This window comes from Triticum urartu, chromosome 5, assembly GCF_003073215.2.
Source record: "Triticum urartu cultivar G1812 chromosome 5, Tu2.1, whole genome shotgun sequence".
In the NCBI taxonomy this organism is placed as follows: Eukaryota; Viridiplantae; Streptophyta; class Magnoliopsida; order Poales; family Poaceae; genus Triticum; species Triticum urartu.
The window spans coordinates 276607358-276625661 of NC_053026.1; the positions used below are offsets into that span (position 1 = coordinate 276607358).

At 47.5% G+C, this 18304-nt stretch overlaps 1 protein-coding gene across 1 annotated transcript; it reads right to left on the reverse strand.

The window, feature by feature from the left end:
- Positions 1-821: 821 nt before the first annotated feature.
- LOC125508588 (deaminated glutathione amidase, chloroplastic/cytosolic) lies at positions 822-17099 on the reverse strand. Its single transcript, XM_048673344.1, has 9 exons — positions 16878-17099; positions 16308-16444; positions 15795-15923; positions 15271-15329; positions 2583-2695; positions 2250-2342; positions 1767-1869; positions 1359-1441; positions 822-1274 (listed from the first exon to the last, which is right to left on the reverse strand). Exons 1-9 carry the CDS (start codon positions 17052-17054, stop codon positions 1233-1235), a joined length of 936 nt encoding a protein of 311 aa, XP_048529301.1. The 5' UTR covers positions 17055-17099; the 3' UTR covers positions 822-1232.
- Positions 17100-18304: the final 1205 nt, after the last annotated feature.

Consider the following 18304-nt stretch of genomic DNA (forward strand, 5'->3'; position numbering starts at 1 on the left):
GGAAGGAGAGGAACAACTGTGTTTTCAGGACGAAGACACCGTCAAGCGAAGATATCATCCGTGCTGTCCGCACAAACATTGAGCAATGGAGACTAGCTGGAGCAACCTGTTTAGAGCCCCCGTTTGGGGACCCGATCATGAGATGGTGGCCTTGCACCCTTTAGTCTTTCCTGTTCTTCTCTATGTAACACCACCATTGATCACTTGATCGTCATGTTTCCCACTGCTTTCTTCTAAATCAATGAAGCCGGAGGACCCGGATCTTTCAAAAAAAAAAACATTAAGACTACCTCAGGTAACTTAATATAAGACGTTTCTTGACACCATGACTGTGTTAAAAAAAGTCTTACATTTTGATAGAGGGCTACGACCAAAAAGTTATATACAACTGTACACGCATCACAAAATAAAGTAGTCACTTGTATATGACCACACTGAGAAGTCATCATTCCATTGTCATCGAGGAGTTGGCAATTGTATCATAGATTGTTCGTGTCAACAGCGTCAGGTCTAGCTGAAACATTTTCCCCGTGTAATGGTTCTAATCCCAGTGACTATCTCCAAGATCTTTTTAACCTTTCTGGTTCAACTAGCCCAATGGCCGATTATGATTATCTACCTCTTTTTTCCATATATCTCACAAAAAGAAAAACATTTGTGGAATGTTCATCCCCAAATTGCCCTTTACATCTCTTCCACAGTAAAAGAACTACTCCCTCTATAAAGAGATATAAGAATGTTTAGATCACTATAGAAGTGATCTAAACGCTCTTATATTTCTTCACGGAGGGAGTAGCATATAAGAATAAAGTGACATAAACTCATGAAAGTACCGCTACCATGCATTTGTACATGTCAACATACACACAAACATCAAATTCGCTGGATTTGGTTGAGCTTTTGGCTTAAAAGACCCTAAGGCCCAATCAAACACAACCTAAGCTGTTCCTAAGCTTTGGGTTTGGAACGGCTTCTGGTTTATCTGGACCATAAGCTGAGGTAGAAGCCATCTCAAACCAAGTCATAAGGTGCTCTGAGCCATGTTTGGATATGCCCTATTTACTAGATATGCTACTACAGTTGTAGCTTATTTAGTTCTATGACATGTCTCACTGGAAATCCCAATCGAACTGGACCATCTTGTGAACAAAATGGCAGTTATTATACACAAAAGAAGAATCTCCGGAATGTGAGAATAAGAGCGGCGAAGCGTGCAAGACCACCTTCAACTATTATAGTGATGAGGACTTCCAGATGCTCTCAAACTTGCGGTGCTGCAAACATAGGATAATTAAGCCATTACAGAAATGCAGCTTCTGGAGTACTTGGACCGGAGCAAACAGATGGTACATCATTACCACAGAGATTGGCATTTTGGTTCGCACAGCCTCAACTTTTGACAAGTCGATATCTGCTACTGCAAATCCAGTGGACAGTCGATCTGTAGCAAAAATTCAGATCATTTATCTAACAATAAAAAAGGGTACTAGTGGTAATACCTTGTAAAAGTAGTCCATAGAATATTATTTTTTTAAAAATGAACAAAAATGAACACAAAATTATCAGCATTACAAAATTGACGACTATTTTCCAGCACAACCATATGAAAGAAGCAAATACTGACAAGTAGCTCAAGAGAAAGTCACTATTGATGGTTCTTAACAGTTAAGATACAAAACATGAAAAGAACCCAATATAATCTTCCAAGTCACAAGAATCATAACTTAGTATGTAACAGCTAAGTATACCAAAGTGAAAAGCCGTACCTGGAAGTCGAGCTATAACTGTTCCCCATGGGTCAATAATTATAGAATCGCCGTAGCTTTCTCTTTTCTCATTGTGTTTTCCAGCTTGAGCCGCAGCAATAACCTAAGAAATATTGGAAAAGTGTTTTTAAGCTGCCTAACTTCGAAAGTCAACCAAACAATTTTCATATTTAACTGAATTCCACATAAAGCAAAAGCTTTTGAAATATAAGCATAGCTCACTTGTTCTGAATCTGCAATCAGAGGCATATATATGGTGGATTAACAAGTAGCTCATGTACCAACTATTCACCTCCACTGATGTGATGAGGTTTGCACATGTGTTTCATGGGTAAAATTACAAATACAGTAGGTATCTGTACTAATAGTCTAGCATTAACTTCTACATTATCGAATCCCATGTTGCCAAGTGTCAACTATACGAAACAACTAAACCTACATGCAAAAGTCAATAGGCAGCGAGAAGTGTTTAGATTTACGTACATAACATTGTGTCTCAATTGCACGAGCACGAAGGAGAATTTCCCAGTGTGCTTCCCCAGTTACCTTTGTGAATGCAGATGGTACGAGCAAGACCTAAAAAAAGATGAAATGTTAAGAAAAGACTCGAAAACTAAGAAATTTCCTGAACAATCTAAAGGGTATGAATGTATGATCAATAACAACTTAATACAAGGCTATCTTAAATACACCCTCTGTTCCTAAATGTAAGACGTTTTGGCAGATCAGCTTAAACTGCCAAAACATCTTATATATTTAAAAACAGCGGTAGTATTATATATATACTGAGTATAGTACAGTGGCATACACAATCACCTGAGCTTGATGCTTAAAACGCAAACATTGGTAAAGCTCTGGAAATCTCAAATCATAGCAAACAGTAAGGCCCAATCGTCCAAAAGGGCTATCCACCGCTACGACGGTATCACCTGATAAGTGAGTAAACATACAATGAGAAATCACATATAAATCTGTGAACTAGAACTCAATCGAAGAATCTGCAGGTACTGTTATAACACTGTTGAATCCCTTCCACAGTCAGGTCAATCCGTATTCGGCTGCCAGTGTGTTTTCAAAGAAAAACATCTTGGTGGGTTGCACGTACAAAAAATTGCAAATTTTCCTTGCACAGTTTCCTAATGATCCAAGAAAATTTGAAGGCTACTGGATATGTTATCTTTCCTACTTATAAAGGTTGGAGTTGGTGGTGAGTTCACATGTGGGACCACCAACCTTCAAAAATAAACGAATGCAACAATAAACGACTGCACCCATACCCACATGTGAGACCAACAATTCTTCACCAATAAACAAATGCACCTCTACCCACATGTCGGACCAACAACCTTTACCAATAATCAAATGCACCCCTACCCACATGGGACCAAAAACCTTCCAAAACATAAATAAATGTACTTTACTCACATATGAGACCTACCACCAATAAACAACTACATTATTACATTACTACTTTTATGCGAGATCAACACTTAAAGAAAGAACACATAACAAATGCAAAAATGCAACTCCAACTCAAAATAATGCCCTTGTTTTTAGTTTCTTCCTAACCAATTTTTCCCGGTTCTAAATGGTTCCATATCATAGAATTATGAGAGTGGACAAATTGTAATTCCAAAGTGACGATAGCCATTGTCCTACCATTGCTTGTGCAGTCAACTTACTAATTGTCTATTCCCACATGTTTCAGCTTTCAACATTCAAAATGTTGTGTCTTGCAATGATCGCTTAAGATTCTCCAATGCCCACCGTATGATTTTTCATAGTATTTCTGTTCTTTTTAATTGTAAACTATGCGCAAAGGCTGCATGACATGATATTTTGATGACTTTCTAAGACAGTGACTGAACTCGTATTTTATAATTTCATAGCAACACATGGGCGTCGTGCTAGTTTGTATAAGAGTTGGACTTTTTGGAAAGACAATATAAGAAGGTCCCTACCCAGCCTCATATATGTGAATTGTGAGCGGCATCAAAAAAAGACAGAGGAATATGGGGTAGACCACAAACCTTAAATTCCTAACAGTGTTCTCTTGCATCTATGGGGTAAAACAGAGAATGGACGGTTGCATAAGTACAAAGTTATTATCGACAGAATGTCTTCCTAAAACGGCATCCGCTCTCTGATGGACAATTTGTGTCTGCCATATATGCAGAATAGTATTGCTTCTGTTGTTATAATATCTGAAGCTGCAAAAATATGCTTCACAACTACGTATAACTTCGAATGTCAAATGCATACAATTCCAAAGCCAGACTCCAACCCGACTCAATAGCCAAGACTAACGGACTTTGAACTAAGCCAAGTCCACAACCAAGGTCATGTACGATGCAAGGTGTTTTAAAAAATAAACCAGCTTTACCTTGAGCACGGTGCATATTTGTGGGGAGCAAATGTGTCTAGAAAAATAAACCGGCTTTACCTTGAGAAGCCATACTTATTTCTAGAGAGCATATGCTTAACTACGCAACCCAGCTATAGATATAAGCACTGATGTTTCCACAAAAATTGGATTATCCCCAGCGCTATATATATAAGCACTGATGCTTCCACAAAAATTGGATTATTTAACGAAACACCTCTGTAAGCAGCTTGCATTGTTGTAAATATGGGCCATCTTTTTTCTTATCTTGTATTACATTATTTAAAATATGTACTTTTAGTGATCTAAACACTCTTATATTTCTTTATGGAGGGAGTAATTCATTACAAGTGGGTGAAATACTGCCTTCTCTTAAATACTACTCCCTGTGATCCAAAACAAGTGTCGTGGTTTTAGTTCAAATTTGAACTAAAATCACCTCACTGATTTTGGATCGGAGGGAGTATTTTTATTTTCTTTGAAGAATGAACTCCAAGGGACTGAACCAACAAATCTTGAGATTGACGAAGTGACCATGGACACATCGTACTTAACAGGTACACCATACCGCTAAAAAATGCGATCACCCATGCCGAGTTTAGGACTGTAACCTAGGGGGACAGATTCTTTCACAACGAATCTAGCCACTTGTGAAATCCTTAGTTCGCCTGCGTGTCCGCGCAGTTCCTCTGGAGCTGTTTCCGCGAAATAGTGGGTGGAAGCTGGGATCACAACAGCTTCCCCGCTCTCTTCGCCGAACTCCAGGCGTTACCACCCTTGTCTCGCCACATTAGGTGGTTGACCATCGGTGTGCTAGCCTGGACGATGTGGACTATTAGGAATAAGCTTGTGATTCAGTGTATCCCTCTTCGTCGCGCTACGGACGCTCTGTTCAAATGGTCTGGTTACTTGCAGCTTTGGCGGCCGCTTAGCCGCCCCAGGGAGAGAGACACCATCACCTCCATCATCACCCAGCTTCGTGCGATGACTCTCCGGATGGCTCCGCTGCTTCCCCAACCACCACCGGAGCCGGATTAGCTCTTCTCTACCTCGTCACCGTCACCGCCATGTGTGTGTTGTGCGTGCCTGTTGTGTCTATGTTGGGCTTGTTGTGCTGTGCCCACAGCTGAACCCGTGTAGTGTTTGTGTGCCTGTGTGTTGGACCTTGCCTGCGGTGGGTGTGTTGTTCGGTTGGTACCTTGTTGACTTTGTGCTCGGTGGTTGCTTTATTTATAAAGCGGGGCGAAAGCCTTTTTCAGTAAATGCTCAGTTCACATTTTTCGGTAAATGCCCCGGGTAGTCCCAAGACGACGAGACGGGCGGGCTGCCTGCCCCGGTCGGCTGCTCCGACCAACCGGCTGCCCGAAGTCAACCGCGACGTCACATCGGACCTGCGCGGACAAGACGTCCACACCCTGGCCACTGTTGATGAATAAGCGGACATTGCACGCCCGTCATGTGTCATCGTCTACAGTGTTGTTAGGCGCCGCAGGCCCTTCCTAGTCCCCTGGGCACCAGCCTATAAGGCGTGCCAGGGAGCCACCCGTCGAGTCATGCTCATGAACACCCCTCCCCGCGCCCTCAATGCTCACGGCTGCTCTGCTCCGTTCCCCTCGCTCCCCATCGTGCACCGCATTCCTCCCATGGCTCCCGGCCTCACTCCCTCTCTCTTTGCCGGCCTCCCGAGCTCCATCGCTGCGCCTGCCGCGTCGAGCCACCTTTCCTCAACCTCCAGCTCCGGCAGCCGCGCATCTTCGTCTCTGCAAGTCATCTGCCGCCACCACACCGGCTCTGGCTGCCTGCAAGCCCGACGTCGTGCCGTTCCGCGTGCAGCGCACCTGCCTGCCTCACCACAGACGCCGTGGTCCCCCATTCCTTCGCAGACCGACACCGAGTACCTCCTGTCGCTGCTCTCTTCCCCGCAAGCCCCTCTCTGCCTTGTCTCCCGGGTCGCTGCTCCCTGCCGCCAGATGCCCTCCGTTCTGGACGCCGTCGTGCTCGACCCCCGCTCGACGGCCAGATAGCACTTCCCCGAGCTATCACCGTCCTCGTGCCAAGCCACCGGACCTCCCCTGCCCCGACGCCCGAGGGGCACGAGGCAGTGCCTCCTCGCGCCGGGGACCTGGCCAGCCGCCCCGTCTCGGCACCGCACTTAACGCCCTTCCTTCGTCAGTCCGTCGCCGGGCCTGGACGCCCTCGGCCCGACGCCCGCCCCCCACGGCGCTTCTTGTGTTGGCCCCCTCCTCAACCACCAAGCCGACTGCATCGCCTGGGTCTCCGCCGCGCTCGGCCCGCTCGAGCGGGCTCACCCTCGCGTCGCCGCTTCGCTCGCTCGTTGCGCTCGACCTCACCGTCGTGCTCCTCCTGCTGCCTAATGACTCCACCGCCTCTTCCCGCTTCGGGAGCCCCGTGTCCTTCGCCGCCGTCCCGCTGCGGCCGCGCCGCCCCGTCCCCAACCCCGACGACACCCAGTGGGTGCGGAGGAGCTGGGCCGCACCTTAGCTCCCGAGCCCCCCCCCCCGCCGCGCTTCCTCGTCATCTCGCCGACCGTGCCTGCTCCATCCCCGATGTCCGTGCGCCTCGTCTCGCCGACCGCGCCGCCCCATCCCCGGCGTCCGTGCACCCCGGCTCGGGCCACGCCCGCACGCTCACGGGCTCCGCCCCGCTCCGGACGTCTCTACCCCACTCTTGCCGGCTCCGCGCCTGCACCACCGCGGCCGCGTCCCGCCCGCTGGCTCGGCGCTCCAACCAGCTTCGCGCCCACACCGGCCACGTCCCGACTGTCGGCTCGCCGCTCCAGCTAGCTCCGCGCCCGCATCGCCTCGCGCCGCGCCCACGCAGCTGGCTCCCTGCCGCCTGCTTCGGCTGGCTGGCCGGGGAAAAGAAGAGAAGAAAAAGAAAAGAGGACGGCCGTTTGGGCCAGCCGGCCCTTTCAATTGTCTGACCAGCCGGGGCCAGACCGGCTGAGGGCCGGTTCGGCTAGGCTAGCCTGCCCACTCAGCTTCCTGGACGGTTCGGGCCAGACCGGCTGGGCCACCCCCGGACCGCCCGAAGGCTCGGGCCGTCTGCCGAAAGACGCCTCCGCCCGTCTGTGCGAAAAGCAATGTGAGCACCCGTCCGCATATCTTTGCACCGCACACAAATGGGGGCCATCTCCGCATTTTTCGAGCTGCTTTGTTGTTTGGCACGGGCCAGCTAGTCTCGGCCCGGGGCTGGCCGGTTGGCCCTATACGTTCTTCCCCGCAGACATCTTAGTAGCGTGTACGGTACCGAAGGCCAACTCTTAGTCCAAAAATGTTTCATGGAACTATTGAAGAAAAGATACCATATCTAGGCACTAAAAATGAAAAGGTACCAATGTGATGGACAAGACCCATCCGTTAGCTTAGCATATTGATAGTTCAGTTTTATTACTATTGCTTTCTTCATGTCAAATACATATTCCTTTGACTATGAGATTATGCAACTCCAGGATACCGGAGGAATACCTTGTGTGCTATCAAACGTCACAACGTAATTGTGTGATTATGAAGATGCTCTACAGGTATCTCCGAAGGTGTTTGTTGGGTTGGCATAGATCGAGATTAGGATTTGTCACTCCGAGTATCAGAGAGGTATCTCTGGGCACTCTCGGTAATACACATCATGATAAGCCTTGCAAGCAATGTGAATAATGAGTTAGTTACGGGATGATGTATTACGGAACGAGTAAAGAGACTTGCCGGTAACGAGATTGAACTAGGTATGAAGATAGCGACGATCGAATCTCGGACAAGTAACATACCAATGACAAAGGGAATAACGTATGTCGTCATTACGGTACGACCGATAAAGATCTTCGTAGAATATGTAGGAACCAATATGAGCATCCAGGTTCCGTTGTTGGTTATTGACCAGAGAGGTGTCTTGGTCATGTCTACATAGTTCTCGAACCCGTGGGGTCTGCACGCTTAACGTTCGATGACGATTTTGTATTATATGAGTTATGTGATTTGGTGATTGAATGTTGTTCGGAGTCCCGGATGAGATCACGGACATAACGAGGAGTCTCAAAATGGTCAAGAGGTAAAGATTCATATATAGGACGATAGTATTCGGACACCGGAAGTGTTCCGGGGATACCGGGTACGTATCGGGTCACCGGAAGGAGTTCCGAGCATCCCCCGGCAAACTATATGGGCCTAATGGGCCAAGAGAGGGACAGACCAGCCCCTAAGGGGCTGGTGCGCCCCCCTATAGGCCGAAATAGGAGGAAAAGGAAAGGAGGGAAGGGAGAAGGAAAGGGGAGGATTCGGCCTCCCCCCTCTCTTTCCTTCCCCCTCCGATGCATATGGAAGGGGGGAGGCCGACTTGGAGGAGGCGCCCAAGTAGGATCCCTCCTACTTGGGGCGCCCCTTGCTGCTCCCCTCCCTCTCCCACCTATATATATATATATATGTGTGGGGGGGGGGGGCACCTCTAGAAGACACAACATTGATTCCTAGCCGTGTGCGGCGCCCCCCTCCATAGTTTACGCCTCCGGTCATATTGTCGTAGTGCTTAGGCGAAGCCCTACGCAGATCACTTCACCATCACCGTCACCACGCCGTCGTGCTGACGGAACTCTCCCTCGACACTTTGCTGGATCAAGAGTTTGAGGGACGTCATCGAGCTGAACTTGTGCATTACTCGGAGGTGCCGTACGTTCGGTGCTTGATCGGTCGGAACGAGAAGATCGACTACATCAACCGTGTTGTGAAACGCTTCCGCTTTCGGTCTACAAGGGTACGTGGACGCACTCTCCCCCTCTCGTTGTTATGCATCTCCTAGATAGATCTTGCGTGAGCGTAGGGAATTTTTTGAAATTGCATGCTACGTTTCCCAACATAAGCATCTTCACCACCATTGGCCGAAGCATCGCCGCCACCACCTCCTCCACCTCCAAACCCAAGACCACCACCTCCACCTCCAAACCCAACACCCCCACCACCATTGCCGAATGCAAACCCTCCTCCAAAACCTCCAAACCCACCACCATCGCCACCTCCAAACCCACCATTGCCGAAAGCAAAACCACCACGACCGGCCATAAGATTTTGAAGCTCCACCCTCCTTCGGCACATGATCTCCATCCTTTTCATCTCCCAAAATTCTCTTGTCATCACATCCATGCCCTCCGGATTCATCATCATGAACCGGTCCTCCTCGGCGGTCTTCTCATCTCTCCTTTGCTCCTCTAGAGCAATCTTGCGCTCCTCAAAGACAGACCTCCTTGCCCACTTCTCTTTGTGCTTGTCTTTCTTCTCAGTCAATTCAACCTTTGTTGCCAAATGCTTGGCCAACAAAGTTTCTTTGATCTTCACCATATCACCAATTTGATCCCTCAAAGAAACCGCCTCGGCCGACCTCTTCACCCTCTCCTTCTCCTTCCTATTTCCATCCGGTTTCCTTTGTTTCTTCCTCCCTTTGGTGCACCATCACTATCTTCATCATTCTCCAAGTTAACAAGTGAGCCTTTCTTTGGAGGAGCTTCCTTGTCCCTCAACTTCCACTTCTCACTATCCTTGAGCAAGAGCCAACAATGTCCAAGTGTGAATGACCTACCCTTGAAACCCAGGCTTTGCTTGAACAATTCGTTGGCAATGCGATCCTACAAGTCATTGGAAAAGATGCAACGGTGAGATCAATTAGTCATCAACATAATCATGAATTATGAGATAGAAAGAAAACTACTCACGTAGTCGTGATAGTGGATCCACTAGGAGGGGCATTTCTCACTTGGGTCAAGCAACCACTCCAACGACTACATGTTTTCTTGATAGTTATCCATCGGCCTTGAAGTGATTTCAAGGAACGGCCCGAAGGAACCGGCACAATCTTGTGATATTTTACTTCAATACGTTGCCAATACTTCTTGCCATTTTGATTTTTGTCGGTCACCGCATCGAGAGACACACTCTCCCATGCTCGAATCAAGCAAGCGTCCTCCACCTCGGTGTAGTTCCGGGTCCTTCTCGCGAAATTGGCTTGGCTAGCATCAAACTCCTCATCAAGCTCTTCCACTTTGTCATCACCGTCAACCCTCTCCTCCCATCTCTGGATAGGGCTCGGCTTGCGGTTGCATTCCCGGTTCAAAATCATCAAGTGGCGCACTCAAGTCCACCATGTTCTCCTCTAACAATTCGCTATATGTTGGATCAACATGGTACAAAACTGTACCACCCACCAGTGCTGCCTCTGTCTCCCTCTCCAATCAGCAGCAGCAAAAAAACTTCAGCAGCGGCACAACACCCAGCAGCAGCAGCTCATCACCCACAGCGCCACTGCACCCAGCAGCTTCCTCTGCCAAGCACCGAGAGCTCAGCAGTCAGCCACAGCTCAGCACTGTGTCGTCTTCATCTTGTCCCAGAACGAGGCTGAGACACACCCGAGCCGCGCCTCCCCTTGCGCAGCAACAGTAGCTCGTCCCCTTCTCCAGCAAGACCTCTTCTTCCACCTCTTTCCTGTCCAACCTCAAGAGCCAGCAACCAGGGGAAGAACTAGCAAGCAGCAGAACAGAAGGACCAGCAAGGAGCAAGAGGAATCTGGACATGTACCAGCCCCGCTGTCGCCGTTCACGTCCCGTCGACGTCTGCGCTGCCTTGCTACACCACAAACTCGCACGCAGCCCCACTTCCTCGCATGCTGCTTGCCCAGATTCGACGTCTCCCTGCCGGATCCTGCTGCCTCAGCGGCCGTCGCCGCCGTCATCTCCTCACGCCCCGTCCTCTGATACATTGTAGGGATGTGGTGACTAAGGCCAACTCCAACGCAGGGACGCAAAACGGATGCGCATTTTGTCCGTTTGGGTCGCCACTTTGGCCGCTGTCCGGCCTTGTCCGCGCCATTCTTCCCAGTGCACCCAACCGGCCAACCCATTTGGTCCGGCTCGGCCATTTTGTTACCAATTTTTCTCAAATTGGACATTCTATACATATAAATCAAAAGAACAAATAAAAATGAAACTAGTAGAACCAGGGGTCCTACCGGACCTGCTCCGGAGGTTGTAGGGGAAGGATGGAGTGGGACGGGGCGATGGACGGGCGCGCCGGCGGGTGGGCGCCGTCGCGTCGGAGGGAGAAGGCGGCGGCGGCTAGGGTTAGAGGCGGCTAGGGTTCCGGCTCCTCTGGGAGCCGGGCAATAGGGATAATGATATTCTTATTGCTTAATTCCAAAAAGAGTCTTACAGCCTATATTTATAACCTAGATAACTTGCATAAGAATTAACCTAAGATAACTTGCATAAGAATTAACCTAAGATAACTTGTGGGCTAAGATTGCCCGGTGGGCCTAGCTAAACCGGCCATATCAGAAACATTGCTCACGATTAAACAAATAAGTCAAATAGTTTTTATTACAACACAATAAATAAAAATCGCATAGTTTACAACCAAATGAATTTGAAACTGTAACAATACATTGAAAGAAAAATAGCAGATACATCTATTGGTTGCCTATGTGAGTCCACATATGCTCAACCAAATCATTTTGAAGTTGAATATGAGTTATCTAATCACGTATTTCTTGGTGAAATTGGGTGAACTGTGCATATGTTGCCGCTCCATACACAGGCTCAACGTTCTCACCCTGGAAATCAAACCCTTGGTCAAAGAGGCTGTCATCACGTTCATCCTCTACGATCATGTTGTGCATGATCACACAACATGATGTAGGGTGGAACCCTGATGGTCGATCTTTTCACACTTGGAGATGGGGAAGAGAGTAAATCAAAGAGAAACACAAGATGAACACTCAAATAGACAAGATCCAATCACACATGTGCTAAATCCACATATACATAGAGGAAATACAAGGATCCAAAGTCAACACAAGAGGATACAAAGGTGACTAGTTCATCCCAATCCTTGGAGGAGAGGTCTTGATTCTAGAAGGATCTTCCCATGAAGGGGTCTTGAATCCACTTGGGGGATCTTCTCACATGGAGGTCTTGAACTCCATGGGAGTGGTAAGTGGATGAGAAAAGCTCTATCTCAAATGAGCTCTAACCTTTGCTAACCCTAAAACGTAGGTAGTAGACAAATATATATAGTCTAGGGGAGTGAAGGGGTACATGGGCCTGGCCTGAGTCGCTGTGCACAGACAGGCATCGGACGTCCGGTAGTTACCGGTCGTCTGGTGGCTCGCGAGCTCCGGACATCCGGTGATTTAGTGATTTGGTTCTGGACAGGTGTCGCCGGATTTCCGGTGAATGTCGGACATCCGGTGTCTCGGGCATCTGGAAGACTTCGGTCTTCTAGCATTTTGGTTCTAGATAGGTGGCACCGGACTTTCGGAGGGCGTCAGTCGTCCGGCCGACGAAAGGTGTCGGGCATCCGGTACTCGCCGGTCGTCCGGCCGATGTAAGTTCGTCGGCTGGGCCTTCTGGCTGGCTGATTTTCAGGGCGCCAGACGTCCGATAAGGGCCGGTCGTTCGGTGGCTATAGTTCTTCTGCAGCTCTTCCTCTTGCTTCTTGCGCTTGGTGTCCTCGCCATCTTGTCCATTGGTCATAGCAGACTCGTGGCCTTCCTCCGAGTACCTGATCACACACAAGATCTCTGCTTGAGGTAGTAGCCATGTCTCACATGTGGAATGTGTTAGTTGGGAGAGGAGCGAGTTCACCTCGGTTTCGATAGCCCTTGCACGAGCTCTAGTCATGGGTCCACGTGGTATCTTGGGAGACGAAGGTACATCCATGGGGATGACCGTAGGATGCTCCGCATCACAACATGTCATCACCTCCCACATCTTCTGAGTGCTCCATGTTCTACCCTGCCGAACAATAGTCCATCAAGATTGGAGCACAGCAAAAGCACGCTTCACATCCTTCCCAACACTCTCTTGTTATTGGGCAAACCTAGCCCTCTTCTCACCTACGGGCTCCAAGGTTGTCTTCACAATAGTTGCCCACTGAGGATAGATACCATCAGCTAGGTAGTATCCCTTGTTATATTGTTGGCCATTGACCTCAAAGTTGACATCTGGGGATTGGCCTTCAGAAAGCCTAGCAAACACCGAAGTGCGCTGAAGCACGTTGAAGTCATTGTGAGAACCTGCCATGCCAAAAAGAAGAGTGCCAAATCCAGAGATCTTGTGATAGCACAGCTTCAAGTATGACCGTGCAAGCCTTAAAATGTCTCTTATATTGCCCCTGCCAAGCAAATGGACAGTTCTTCCACGCCCAATGCATACTATCTATGCTTCCAAGCATCCCCAGAAAGCCTCTCGATTCATTGATTGCTAACAATCAAGTTGTATCCGTAGCATTTGGTTCTCTAAGTACTCCTTGCCAAACAATGCAACCACAGCTTTGCAGAACCTGTAAAATGCCATCACCGCGAATGCCGTATGCAAGCATCCGAACAGCTGCAGTACATTTTTGATAAGAGAAGCCAACCTTCCCAAGGGCATCAGGCTTGCATTGCAAGTAATCATTGATTGCTAACAACCGAGTTGTATCCGTAGCATTTGGTTCTCTAAGTACTCCTTGCCAAACACTACAACCACAGCTTTGCAGAACCTGTAAAATGCCATCACCGTGAATGTCGTATGCAAGCATCCGAACAGCTGCAGTACATTTTTGATAAGAGAAGCCAACCTTCCCAAGGGCATCAGGCTTGCATTGCAAGTAATCATCATACTCAATCCCCCCCCCCCCAAGACGGTTGAACACATGTCTCACCATTCGGAAGCGTTGCGGGAAAAGCTTGGCATTGAAAAGTGGGCTTGTGAGCTCAAAATAATCGTCGTAGAGTAGGCAATGGCTGCTTTCTCTATTACGATTCAAGCCCGGAGCGTGGCCTCGGATGGATCCCCTAAACATTGGCCACTAGCTCGAGATGTGCTCGTTGACGACCATAAAAGCAACCACGAATTCCACATCGTCGGTCGATGTACATAGGATGTTGAAAAAAAACTCATCCGAGCTATCCATCGTTGCCCCTTCGAAGTTGTGGTGAATCCGTACCTTGTGGTGTGGAGGAGGCTCGGCCGAGCAAAAGGACGAACACCTTGCGGCGCCGATTGCCTCGGGCGTGGAAGAGGGGCGCCCAGCGAACGGACCCGCCCTTGCCTCATCGCAACAAGCATGTGGAAGCCCGCATCCTTCGGCAGTGTCTATGGAGGTAGAGGTGTTATCGGCGACCTGGGCCTCGACGTGCCTCATAGTCCTCCAATGGCGGCGAGTAGTGGCAACAACACCGACAAAGAGTGGGCGGCGGTGGCGGTGGGGTCGTCGATGGATGCGACCGCAACGGCTGGGGAGGTGGCGAAGCGGCCGGAACTGGGTGCCGGCGGCGAGGGTGACGAGGTCGGGGTGTTGCAGTGGAGGGCGAGGTGAACAATGGTCGTTGTGCCACAGACAAGCGGGCTAGGGGAGGACATGGGGAGGGCGTTGAGAGCGTCTGCGGCGTGTCCGCGCGTACGCAAACCCGGCCCGAATTTGGGCTAGAAATGGGTCGTGGCAGACAAGGACCCAAACGGACGTGAACAGACCTAATGCGTCCCAGCGTCGCAGTTGGCCTAACCTCTTGATAGCTCTGGCGGCGCTAACTGCCAGACATCGACGACCTCCTCCTCTTCTAGGCCGGGTACATGGGCTTGGACCTTATGGGCCAGCCTGGATATGGGCTCACATACAACAGATTTCAAGATTTTCTAACATTTAGCTTTACCGCACAGAGAACACTAAAATATCCGGTAATCCATAATGAATGTCTTGCAAAATCTTCTAAGACAATAAGTATATTGCAAATGGCAAACCAGATACACCATAAACAATTCTGTTCAAATTTAGGTATCTAGAATAAATGGGACACAGAGTATTACTGCAATTGAATATCATATTATACTTATAGCATGATCTCTATCATTGAAAGTTGTTTAACTAGACGACAACATGACGTTAGGAAAAGTGACAACGAGTTAGAAATTAAAAATAATTTCAATATGAGAGTAAACTTATAAGAGAAACCTATGCACCACAGATATACAAGATTTTAAAACAAATCCGATGGATAGAATGTTCATTTAAGACCAACTCTAGCAAATATACATATATTGCACAGAATAGACAAAACTTGGAAAACGGGAGTAATAAATAGCACCTGCTGTCGTGAAACGGCTTTCCTTATACACCATGTTGCCAGGTACATCCACATCAAACCTTCAGCATAACAATGCCAAGGTTAACTACCGAACTACAGTATTGCAAATGCACCACAACAAGAAGGGAAAAGTAAAAAGGAAGAAAGAAGCAACAGTCATTTGCCAAAAGTTCATTATTTAGACACAAGTCCAGAAATATGATTGTGCAGCTCTGTGATATGACGTGACAAATGTAGTTGTGATCAACATTTCTCTTATTTGGAAGTGACAATATATGCAGCTTATAGCCCTTCAATTCATAGCATCATTTGCCCTTACCATGTAAATTGAAGACCTACTGTTCAACATTCTATTACTGGAAGCCCCAACAACATACTTGACTCACTGCAGAATGAAGCTATGATAACGACTGATAAAATATAGACAGCTAAAATAAAGTACTCGCAAATATTACTGAACGCAAGTTTCTCACAAATATTACTGAAAGCAAGTTTCTCCCAAGAGCTGTGAAAGAAGCACTTACAAATGAATTTTCCGGTATGAGCTCCTAACTTTTCCAGATTCATCGATTAATACATGAGTGTTGTACTGGTGCGAATCATCTGGGCCCCTTTCTTGAAACCCTCCAAGAGACAACCACATACTTGACTCACTGCATAATGAAGCTTTGATAAGGACTCGACATGCTGATTCACTCCATTTAAAAACCTCAAAATCGCAAGGATTTTTTGTGCCAGCAGATAGTTAATGAAGGAGCATTACATACACTTGCGTACGTATCTATATAAGCTAAAAGATATTTGTAAGCTAACAGATGTACGAAATAAAAAACCACATAAAAGTTAGAAAGAATCATCTGTAAGATAGTGCGAAACAATTATTCCTAAATCTAAGAGCTGATAGCGTATCAAATCAAAAGGCTTACTCACTACAAAGTACAAGTGAGAAAGCTCTGCTTTGAAATGGAAAAATAAATTGAGAAAGATATTCTTACTAACTTTGCAAGTGAGCAATTGAGAAAGATGTTCTTACTAACTTTGCAAGTGAGCAATATCTCTGCATTATTGGGCCATCTAATGGTTCGGCTAGCTTAACAGACTCGCCATCCTTGGATCCTATGAAGGAGAAGACCTCAGGGAAGCAAAGAAATTTGACTCCGGCAGCAGCAGCTTCCTAAGAAAAGATTATCTCATGTTAGTCTATATGCATTTATCTATCAATAAAGTAGGAAAACAAAAAAGAACAGCATTAAGTACTGTAGAAAGAATAAAACCAATGAGGACTGCAAATCTGCGATAGGTGCAGCACACACATAACATAGAACTCAGTTTCTAAAGGTTTGCTTATAATTCATCTATTCGTGCATTCCAGATCCCAGAAGAGCATATCAAATGCAGAATTCCTCCTCTTACTAGCTTTGTCCGAGACGAAATGCTACAATTTCTTCATTTCAATAGCCAAAACACATTGTCTCATAACTACACACTTGCATATCTCCTTCTCGCTGCAACTAAATGTTTCTTCCAGTTCCAAATCGCAGCAGGCGACCAACTCCATGCTCCCGGCGGTGCAGGGTTAGATCTTAGGGGAAGGGAGGAAGGCTTGCCTTGGTGAGGCGGGAGCAGGTGGCGTAGTTGGCGTCGAGGTCCCCCACGGAGGTCATCTGCACCACACCCACCCTCGTCTGCGACGCAGCGGAGACGGAGGAGAACGACATGGCGCGGCGGAGGACGGCGGCGCAGGCGGCGATTGGGGGCGACACCGCGAAGGAGGCCAAGGCCATGACAAGTAGGGGAAGTCGATGCCCAGCCGCCTGGATCACCTGCTCGGGGGCACGAGCCGACAGCCGAGGAAGAGGTCCCACCTGGTCTCATCGCGACCGTTGGATCTTAGAGCATCTCTGCACATCCGGCAAACCGCTCTGCTATAAATTTCGTTTACAGTATGCCTTAAACGTCACCGGAGTTCTAAGAGCATGTCTAAGTAGAATCCTCAAACTCTCAAACCCTTAAAGCAGTTTTAAGGGTTGAGAAGTGCCAGTTTTTGACATTTTTAAAGGTTGAAAAGCAGGGGCAAAGACTAGAACCCTCAAACCCAACTCTTAAAGTTTAAGGGTTGGGTTTGAGGGTTCTAGTCTTTGCCTCAACCCCAACCTTTAAATTTATCATTTCACATATCACACATTTCATCACATTTCATCATATGACATATCACAAATTCTATCACATTTGACATAAAACAATAATCATTGTAGTTATTATTACACCACCGAATAAAACAATAATCATTCAAATTATTACAACAATGTTTGAGCAAATTACAATAATTGTTTGAATCAAATAAGACATAGAAAAGTAAAAAAAAGATATATCATGGGCCAATGCGCAGCCCATCCAACTGCCAGCGGTGCTCTACTAGATCATTTCGGAGCCGACCATGAGTGGTTGCATCCTCAATCTCACGATGTGCTTGAAGAAAAGCATGTATGCGAGAAGGGTTTCTTTCCGGTTGCACACGGGTACCAACATTGTTATAGAAACAAGGGAGGTTTAACCCTCTCTCATCCTCTAGGATCATGTTGTGTAGAATCACACAACATTTCATGATGTTCACCGAGGTTTTTTTGTCCCAAAACCGAGCTGGACCCCGAACTATGGCAAACCTTGCTTGCAAAACACCGAAAGCTCTCTCAATATCCTTGCGGGCTGCCTCTTGTGCCTTGGTGAAATGAGCCTCTTTTCTTGTTAAGGGCACCCCATTTTTCTTCTTGATGAACTTCACAAGAGTTGCCCATTCGGGATAGATGCCATCGGTGAGATAGTATCCCATTGAGTACTCATTGTCCATGATTTTGTAGTTGCAAGCTGGAGCATCCCCAGAAATTAATCTTTTGAACAACGGAGATCTATTGAGGACATTGATATCATTGAGTGTTCCCGGCAACCCAAAGAATGCATGCCAAATCCATGTGTCCTCCGATGCTACGACCTCAAGCACAATGGTAGCATCACGGCTTTTACCGCAATACATTCC